General features: G+C 43.7%; 1 protein-coding gene across 1 annotated transcript in view; it reads right to left on the bottom strand.

The window, feature by feature from the left end:
• Positions 1-213: 213 nt before the first annotated feature.
• The window catches only part of CFAP20DC (CFAP20 domain containing), a 260,030-nt gene continuing 249,404 nt past the window's right edge, over positions 214-10,839 (bottom strand). Inside the window, exon 16 of the mRNA XM_080817181.1 lies at positions 214-794. Within this exon, the coding sequence (XP_080673307.1) occupies positions 682-794 (113 nt within the window). The 3' untranslated portion in view covers positions 214-681. The remainder of the gene's footprint in view (positions 795-10,839) is intronic.

The raw sequence follows: 10,839 nt of genomic DNA, 5'->3' as shown, positions 1-10,839 counted from the left end.
AGCAGCTTAAGTGATTAGCAATGTTTTGATCTTTGGCAAACTCTGGATGAACCTTAATGAAATGGAACAGTGGGGCCAGTGCTAACAAAATGCGATCATAAAGTCTGACCAGGTCACAGTGTTTCCCTTTCTTGAGAGCCTAAGGAAGGGTAAATATTATCTTGGAATATTCTGGTAAAGAATGCAAGCAAGGCAAATAAAAGAAGGCAGTTTAAAAGGTATCCTTTTGACCATCATACTTTATTTTTAATACAAATAGGTAATAAAAGGTACCCAAATATCTTTGAAACAAGAATACATTTTCTGTGTATCAAGCCATCATTTACAGAGTAACACTGCAAAACATTTGAATTAATAACTCTTAATTTGCTTCCATAAGATTATAGGCAATAAAAAATGATATGTAGGATGAGAACGAGCCAATAAGAATCAATTTGAAGTCCTAAAATCTTGTCTCTGTATTAATTACTTCACTGCCAAAAAAAAAAAAATCACATGCATCTACAAAGAGAAGGTAGGCATCCTTAACACCAAACGTTATTTACAAAACAAATTCATTTCTCTCAGTTACTTTGGATTCTGCGAGCCTGCCCGACACATGCACTGTGGGGCCAACGTCACGGTCAGCACGGCTCGCCTGCCCCGCCTGGGCGTGGCCATTCTGGGCCCCGGAGGAAGGCTTCACACCAGCTCGTAGTATTTCCCAGTCTGGGGATCAAAGTAGCAGTTCAGACACGGGTCGTACAGCAGAGTCAGCACTTCCTCATCCTCCTCCACACTCGGGTCTTCTTCACCTGCGGGGAGGGGAACCACAGACACGTTAGCTGCCTGCCTGGCCCAGGACTCCTGATTGCCAGGGCAGAAGGGCAAGAAGTCAGGCCCCTCCAACCCTCCTGGGAGAGGTAGAATGTCAAGGCCAGAATGGAGGGGCACGGCAGATGCGCAGACTCTGCTCACAGCATCAGTAAGGGCCGGCTTCGCTCTGAAGGACAAGAAAAGCTGAGTGTGGAGGCCAGGCAGGGAGGGAGAGAAGAAAGGGACATGGCCAAGGGACTCACGGGATCAAGGATATGAACGGGATTCAAGACAGGGGCGACAGTTCCAGATTTCACTGTGGGCCAGCGCTGTATGAATGCATCCTAAAAGTGCTACCAAGTAAACCTGAATTAAAATGATAATGTTGTTTAGGAACACAAGACACACAAAGCAAAGAACACATACAGAGAACTATCAGGTGATGCGTAATTTCAACAATGGTAGGAAGGTCTGTCACGTTTGCTAGTAACGTGGATGTGGCTTCATGTTTGTCTCTGTGACAACTATTTAGACATTTTGGAGGAACTCCTGCTGCCTAAGTTATTAGCAGTTTTGGTTGGTTTCTAACACATGCCATGGAATGAAAAAAAAAAAAAAAGGTTTTTGTAAGATCTTTCCTGAGCACCTTATATGTGCCCAGGGCTGTGCTGAGTACTTGTACACTCGAGGCCGCCTCCAGCAAGCGAGTGCCTCCTGAGTACTTTTGAAAAGCACATAATAGGAGTCCCGAAGCCCGGAAGGTAAGACCTCCCTGAGCTGGAGAGGATCAGAGCAGGCAGGAGGGCTGATTAGAACACCCCCCTCTCTTCCTGAGCACAGGCTGTTGAGGACCAGAGAAAACCCAGTCTCTGGGGCCGTGAGCTCACCAGGGTTACTTTCAGAGGGTCTCGGCTGTGGGCCTGCGGTAAGGTTGACATGTAACAGAGGCTCAGTCAATACAGATGTTTCTGGAAAGGGGGAATACATGATTGTGAAAACGAAGTCTGTGGTTATAAGGGTCACTGCCCAGAGTACGGGAAGGTGGTGGGACTCCATCTTTTCCAGCCAAAGTCAGAGCGAGCTGGTGCATGGATCCTGTCAGGACAGTGACAAGCCCGAGTTAAGTCCCAGGGAGCGGGGCCAAGATGGTGAGGTCGGGGGCTGAGATTCTACTACAGCCATTCCTCTGACCATCCAAAGACCTAAAGCATGATTGCCCCTGCACCAGGCCCTGAGTGGAGTGCTGGGGATGAGTTGGTCGAAGAAGAAGGTGCTGTTCTCAAAGAGTGTGTGGCGACTTGGGCAAAACCCAAGAGCAGCCAACTATTATGGGCTGCACGCAGAGCGAGCAGTCCTTCAAAAGTGGGGCTGGATGGAGGACTTGGAGCCTCCGCCTTACTGACTAACACCTCAACTGGTGGAGCCCTTGATGGTTTACAAAGCACCTCCCCATGCAGGAGCTCACTTGACCCTCCTGGGAAACAGGGAGGAGTCACGGTGCCCATCTGACAGACGAGGGAAGCAGGGATGAACCCGGGTTTCCAGACTCTCAGTTCTGCATTCTTTCTACCATACTGGTGCCCTGCTTTCCTTAAGAAGGTGGTGGAACACGTTCAGTTGGGAGCCATTATGTTATGGGGATTTAAACACGGAGAAGTGTAACAAATTGTAAAGGTGTCAAGTTGTAAAGGTGTCCTATATTTGAAAAACTCAGGTTTGGAAACAAAAGAAATTTCATTTCTCACACTTCAAAGATCACAGACAAAGATGAGAGTCCATGTGGGAGGGCAGAGGCAAAATCCGGGCTTATTAACTCCAGAAAAGACAAAGCTTGCGGTTACAGCAGCCCTTCTGGCCTCAAGAACATCAAGGGTGGTAAATGAGAAAAAAGTTAAGACGATTCTGTGGGGTTCCAGGAGGAAGCAAGAGGATCAATGAGGGAAAGTTATGAGGAGCCAGATTTTGGCTCAGCACAAGGAAGAATTTTCTAAACCATAGAGCAGACCAGGAAATGGGAGGTGGACCCTGGGGAGGGTGACGCAGGGACTGGGGCGACCACTTGTGTCAGATTTTATTGTGCACAGGGCAGGACCAGATCCAGTGATCCCCGCGGTGCCTTTGATGAGTTTCTGTGACTCTTGGCTGCAGTGGCTTATGTCCTTGAAGTATGACAGGACTTTGCTAATGGCCACGTTAATGGTGGCAGCTGACCTGAGCACCCTGCACGGTTTCTAATTAAGAACAGGAAATCAGAGAAGGCAGGCTGCTTTTCCTTTACTTTCTATTGTTACCTTAAGAGTGGGCCCCAGGGTCCTGCCTCCACCTTCTTCCTTTAAGTAGGAGAAGTTGGGAATGCTTTTTAAGTGGCTGTTTCTCATGGAAGATGACCCCCTTTAGGTCACTTCTGCACATCAAAAGGAGGGTGTGCATGTGTCCTTTATCTTCACATATTCAACCCATCATCCCTTTCTTATTTAGGCTTCTTCAGAGAACAGAACCAATAAGTAACTCATGTGTGCAGGCTACATGATGATGTCTATTAAATTTGTACTACGTCTGGGTGTGGATGTGACATTCATACACAAAACAAAAGCAGCTAGTGAAGATTAATGGTGGGGGGATGGGAGTTGCAACTGCAGAGGGGCAGAGAGAGCCCTGGGCCCTAGGATCCTGCTGGTGGGATGGGAGGGAGCTCGGCTGCTGCCTACCCAAATGACCTTTGGGCAATTATGGGTTACTCTGCCTCACTGGACCCTCATTTCCTTATTTACCAAATGGAAATAATACTGACTGTTTCATAGGGTTTTGTGGAAGACGAAACTGGACCCTGGATAATATGCATAACACAGCGGACACAGTAATTCTGCAACAAATGATTGTTACTGTTACTATTAAGGATAATGACAACCTTGAAATAAGTCACGAGTTCGTTATAAATTGGTTAGTTACTCAGTTAGTTACTCAGTTATAAATTGCTTAGTTACTCAGAACAAAAACACTGATAAAGCTTAGAGTCCTAAGATAAGGCTTCATAGAGACGGACAGCATCACACGGAGACAATGGAGTCAGACAGACCTGGGTCCAAATCCCATTCTACCACTTGGTAGCTGTGGGACCCTGGGAAAATTCAGCACTCTGAGCCTTAGTCTTCTCATGCGAGGACAGTAATCCTACTTGTGAGAGTACCTATGAGAACTCAGTAAGATGCTCAGTAAGACTCCACACACACGCAGTGAATACTCAATAAATGTTGTCGTTATACTTGTCATCACGAAAAACTGAAGATAGCCGAGTTAGAAACAAAAGGGGTGTGTCCACTTATACCTTATTCCCCATCTCCAAACTGTGCCTGTTTGATTTTTTACTACCAAGAGAAAAAAGAATAGTGGATTTGAATGAAATACAAAGACCCCAACTAGTTTCATAAAGGACATTATCAAGAATTCATCTTTAAGTAAAAAGAGTACTTAAACCAAAAATTGCGTATTTTTTAAAAGTAAAATGAATTTTCCCATCAGGTGTCATGTTGAAATCATGAATCATCGAGGTAAGTGATGATAAGTCAACCCATCTTGGAGGTCTTTGTCCGTGCTTTGTTTTTACTCCATCCACACACTGGGGGAAATTCTGACCTCTGGCACATAAGTTACATGCCATATTACTGTTTAGCGCACTCTGGAGTTGGTGCTTTCCAAAAAGATAAAATTTTAAGCTGGTGTTATTAAGTTAGAAAACTCAATACATTTTATGACCAGTCAAGAATCTTTCTAGATGAAAACAACAGTTGTAATGGGCTACGGGTCTTTATCACCCAACTGCAAAGGGATCGATGTGGATCCAATTCATTAGTAGGGGTTTTGGTACATAATGCATACAAACTGAAGCAGTAACTGCTATGTAAATGCATTCGTTCCAATACATATCACCATAAAACTGGAACCTCATGCATTATAGCCATGAGACTAAAGCAGGTTTTGTGGTTTTTAGTACTAAAGGTTTAAATGGATGAATTTTAAAACTCTACCAACAATGACACTCGTACAAAAATTGGGTGACATTATGTATAATTTTACATTGAAATAAGTGCTTTAAAGTTGCATAGAAGGTTTTGTTTTCATTATAACTTAATTTTCAACGCCTCCAATTTACATCATTTTAAGCCATTGTAATCCCTACGTAATGAAATTATAATATCATTAAGCAATTACCACTATGATGTCAAGCAATGGGAAATGTTTTGAAAGGTAATTATTGTGCATGGGTATGGGGTAATTTTCAATTATATTCTTGAATGGTGCAGAGTTTGTTTTTCCCCCAAATGCTAAATTGCTCTATTTAAAGACTGGCTACAGAAACTCTAAAAGGACAAATTAACAAATAAAACCATTCTCTGCTACCAGACTAAGAGCATCTGGACAGGGGTCCAAATTACATTTTTACTCTTCTCCACATAATAAAGTCATTTCCAGTGAAATAAAATTGCCTTTCAGATAATAATCTATTTACAAACTTCCAGCTTCATCCACTTTGAAATTGGCTAACAGCAATAATAGAAGAAAAGCCAGCAGAGCCAGACCAAATGCGGCAATATTAGCTGCCCTCCCCTCTGTTAGATCAGTTCAGGCAAATAATTTCTTCAGTTCACCTTTTGAAAATCCATTAATATAAATGCTTAATTATCTATATTTATCGCGTTTTAACCATAGATAATAGAAAACCTGTATGCGCAGGCTGAGTCCTCAAGCTTGAAAACAAATAATGTGGCACCGGTTTATCAGATTTAAAATCTCTGAATCAAGACACTGCACTTGATTTTCGATTTTCTGACGCTGCCATCCAGAATTTTTTTTAAAAAAGTTAATGCGTTTTCTCTCTTATAGATCTTGAGAACTGATTGACTGTACTTTTATGTGCATACTAATACACTATTGTTTAAACAATTCAATGGTGAGGGATCACCATTCCAAACAGTCAGCCTCAGGATCAATAAAGATGACATTTTAGATAAGATTCTGCAGAGCACCAGGTGCTTGCAAACTCTCCCACCAACCCTTCTCACAGCAGGGCAAAATTAACTTGCACTAAAACCTGAGAAAGTCTACTGTGAACTGCTGAATTTTGTTTTTTGGCAAATATGTGTCCTGGGATGGGAGAAAGATAAATGATCAAGGATGGGATAAAAAGGAAGAAAAGATACTTTCTTCTATTAGAACACCATATTGTTTCTTGGAAGGCAAATAACACGCCATGATTATAGTTCAGGTTTCATTTGGGAAATAATATTACCCTTTTTGCAAAAACCAGTGGCTAAATTTTACTTGGAAAATGCCATTTAAGACAACATATTGAAGGATTTGGAAGATTAACTGGGAATTAGTGTAATTTCATTCTTTCCAGGTAGTCTCCACTTACAAACGTGCAGTGATGCAAATGTGTGCTTGTATATCAAATCATTGAGTTAAACTTAACACAGTGTTACATCTTAAACTTACGCCATGTTACATTTTAATTTTATCTCAGTAAAGCTGGGAAAAGAACCTACAAAACAATTGTGCACTTGGAAATGTGCAGCTTGTGACTCTGAATGCGTTTTGTTACACACCCAGGGAAGTCCCTAACCAGACTACTGAGCTGTGAAACCCATAATGTCTCAACGGCCTGATCTCAGGAAAGGTGGCAACACTAGAGCGAGAAGAAAATTCACCCCAATTTCATCAAGGGAAGCTAGACTAGGAACATTTCTGGGGTACATCTGGGAATAAGTAGGTGGGGATAGTTCTAGAATAAGAGAGAGAGCCTCAGACACCAGCAATGTGTTTACTTCCCTACTTCCAGGCTCACTTCTAGTACTCCTAGAAGGAAGGCACCTCTTTAGCCTAGTGAGGGCGTTGATCACGAGCCCCCCATCACCCAACCACTTTTGTGCAGAGAAGACACCTCCGAGACTCTGATAGCTGCGTAAGAGAAAATACCTCTCTTCCTCAAGGTTAATCTGAGAGCAAAAGCAGCTCCTTGCCTAACATGGGAAGGGGTGGGGACTCTGGATTCCGGAACGTCATGAATACTAATGAACATCATAGGAGCTGAGCCTTGAGGTAGGGATGCCACGGGTTGAAGGAGAGTACTAAAGGGAGTACTATTTTATCCAGAAAGCTTCAAGAAAGAGAACTTCCTAAATTTAAAAAATTGCAGTGGACAGTTCAGTTGTATGGTTCTTACTGACCTCAGTGGGAATTCTGTGGCCTTGTAGCAGCATGCGGGTTAGGGGTAGAGATTGCCAGGTCTGACAGGCCTGGGTCAGAGTCCTGCTCCACACTCTGGGTTTGTGACGCAGGCGGTGACCTTAACTTCACCTGCACGGTGGGGGACCTAACATAGCCTCACAGCTGGCAGTATCAGGAGGAGTCATCGTGAGGTAACACAGGAAAATCCAACATTGTGGCGGGCACATGGCCAGTGCTGGCTTCTCTTATTACTTCTACATTGCCAGGATTGTTTTTTTGGGGGGGAGAAGGTCTCTTTGCACCTTAAATAAATCTTGACGATACAAGGAAGATCCAAAGAGTAAACCAAATCATCCTTCTGTTTTCCATGGGCAGATGATTCACGCAAGCAGTCATTAAATATTTATTAAGTGTGGACTGTGTCCTAGACGCCAAGTCAAGCACCTGGGGACACCATGGTTTTTCAGTGAAGCAGAATGTCTGTAAGATATCCTAGTAAAACAGATTTTAGAAGACTGTTTTAGGCTCATCATATCAGGTGGATGTCGAATAACTGTGTGGCAGGAAATAAGACTCTGTGCACCCAGAGCACACAGCCAGATTCCCCTCTCTCTGCTTAGCTTCAAGGAGCCATGAGGTTCTTCTAAATTCTTGGCCAGTAGCTCGGATATTACACCTTTAAAATCAGCATCTGTTGCCTATTGCGTCTCGTGGGAGATACACCCATGTTCATAAAGGAATATCCTCTATGGTCTTGCCATAAAGAAGGTACAAGGATGTTATTTTTATGAGATTCTGGCAACTCCACAAGCACTTCTGAATGTCTTTCTTACTCAAAATCTACGTAAACTGCAGGAGCGGTTCTGCAGGCCTGACAAGAGAGGTCATTATTATTCCATTTTGGAGCTGGGAAGCATGAATAATTGAAGGGTCATATCTGTAAAGGAACAAATGTCAAAAACAAATTGACAACTATTCTTCAAGCAAAGTCTGCTTTATTTTCCAAAGGTCAGCTTGGTAGTTCTCTTGAGTAAGTTCTGAAATCATAACTTCCCATTTTCACATTTCACATGCGCTCCAGGAAAACACATTTGTGCCAAGTGTTAAGGGCTCCTGTGCCCCTGGTAATTGACATTCAGCGAGCAGGCTGCGGCCCCGGAGGAGCTGCACGCCGCGCCCCACTCTCCCTCCAGCCGCAGGGCCCGGAGTGCAAGGCCGGTCCCGCCGGCTGCTTGGCTCTCCAAGGACACGGCCTGTTTCCTTGAAGGTGGCATTTATACACTTGAGGCCTCTGTCTGAGCAGGAGCTGTGGCTGTGACACAAACTCATACTGAATAAGGCAAAGACTCAAAGGCCAGGTCTAAGGCATGTGTGACAAGGAGTAGAGGGAGACCTCATTTGAAATGGAGTGGGGAAGCCTGGAAAGGGAGGCACTCATGCACGAGCTTTCTGTGGCCGCCTACGCCATGCTCCTGGGCAGGAGGAAGTTCATCTTATTGCCCAAGTAGAAGGGAGGGAGATTTTCTCCCTGACAAGCAATAGCCTAGCCAATGGGAAATGGCGTCATCTTTAACTCTTGCTTTGGACTTTTAGATTCTAATAGACTTTCCTCCAAAGCAGCCTCTGAGAAAGCCCTCCTTTGTCTCTACAAAGTAATGTTGCTCTCTCCTTTGTTCTCCGCGCCTGCCTACACTTTGCTGCAGTGTGCATGACCCAAATTGCCATTCCTTTGCTATTCCTAAATAAACACATTTTCCTGGTCAAATAATTCACTTTTTTGTTTTTAAGGTTAACCCACACACTTACTTTTATATGGCCTGGGGCAAGTTTTCTAGTACTATGCATTGGTCAGGCCCTGCTGCTGAACTACAGTTATGCCTCTCACTCTATAGAAGCATCTCGGCCTTTCCACCCGGGCTGGAGCTGTGGGGGTTCAGCACGTTTCTTCCCAGCTCTGAGCGCCAGTGTCCATGTGGAAAAGGCGGAGAATAACAGTAGCTACACTTCAGGAGGCTACTATGAGAAGTAAAGGGTACTTGCAGGTGTGGGTCACAGGAAGAGGAAAATAAATATTAGCTATTGTTATTTTTATCCTAGAAATCTAACGATGGGACACCCTCCCTCCCTGGGAACCAGGCTTCAAAATCACCTTCAAAGGTTCTGCAGAAAGGCACTGATAAGGAGGAAGCCTGGGTCCTAATCCTAGCTGGGGCTAGGACTGCACCACTGTCTTAGCTGGTCCAGCAGAGCCCTAAGGCAGGGTTCTGAGACCCTAACTTCCCCGTTAGCCAGAGCAGTTCTGCTCTTCTCTCTTTTAAATGTTAGAATTTCATAGGAAATTCATTTGAAAGAAAAGTTTCACGGCTTATAAATATACTTTAAGAGCCACTGCCTCACGTGACCTGTCACTGTTTTAGTTGCTAAAATGCAAGGGTCTAGGTTCAATACTCTCATTGACAAATTTTAGAAATATACATAATATACTAAAAATCTGGAATAGGGGAAAAGTAAGTAAGCAAGACTTACTGAAAGTAAGACTTCAATGAATTATTCATTTTTTTTCAAGGTTGGTATAAGAATGGCCATTTGAAGAACATTTCTCTCTCTCTTTTTTCCCCTTTCAGCCTTTCCAGTCTTCCTTCTAACAAAAATTTAGAGTATCTAATAACCTACAGAAATTGCATAGGGTACTTGGGATCCAGGAGTGAGCAAACAGATGAAGTCTCTGCTTTTACAAGCTTAAAGGCTATGTAGGAAAGAAGACATTAAACAAGCCAACAAATCACGGATTACACATTGTGAAAAGGGCACGAAGAAAATGTACAAGGTGAAGGGAGATTGACCTGCTTAGATGAGATTGTCTAGAAAGGCCTTTGGGAAGCTAGGTGACAAGGAAATACTCAGGCCCGGCAGCTCGGCAATCCAGGGATCCTGTCTCTCAGTCAGGCCCTCGCTCCCTCAGATCTGGTCAACACAGCAGCTTTGCCCCTGAGCGCCTCACTCCCATGGAGAAAATGCGGCCACTTGTGATTCCTGACAAGCATGAATGGGCAGGGGAGGCAGGTCCAGGGCTCAAACAGGGGACCAGAGGTCTGCTTCCTCCTGCTTCCTTAAAGAACTTAATTACTTAGCCCTTGACATGTTTCCATTTGTTTTTGTTTTTTTATTCACCTATAGATCAGGAAATTTCAAGAGGAAAAAAAAATTCAATTCCTGATTTCATATACATTTCTTTTCGAGTAGGTAATCTAGGTACTTGGTTCAAAAAAAAAGGTATAAAACAGTGGCTGGGCTCCGGGGCTGGGCTGTTTGGAATCCCATCCCAGCTCTGCTGAGGACTGGTTGTGTGACCCTGGGCAAGGCATTCAAGAACTTTGTACCTCAGTTGTCTCAGCTGTAAAGATTAATAATTACACACACACACAAATAATACCTTCCTCACCGTGTTGCTGTGACAGCTACTGTTAGAAATTAGCATGGTGTCCGGCATATCTCTCTAAATTCTTGATATCCTGCAACAGAAGCCCCAAAAGAGGCCCAACTGTCCACAACCATGTCTCCCTCTTGCTTCTGGTGATACAAACTGGATACTTGAACCCATCATTTTTCTTTGACAAACATTGTATAAGAACACTACCTTGGCATATTGATATGTTGTCTAAAACTAAGCCAGTAACATGTAAAGAGTCACCAAATAGGAAACACTAATTTTTGATGATATGAATTAGCTATAAACCACTCGAGCAGATCAGAAAAGGGGAAAGGGACAGCTGAAAGGAACCAAGGGACAGCTGAAAGGAACCAAGGCTGACGGGCAGG

The sequence above is a fragment of the Martes martes genome (assembly GCF_963455335.1).
Source record: "Martes martes genome assembly, chromosome: 1".
Classification (NCBI taxonomy): Eukaryota; Metazoa; Chordata; class Mammalia; order Carnivora; family Mustelidae; genus Martes; species Martes martes.
This window is presented reverse-complemented; position numbering and strand designations above follow the sequence as displayed.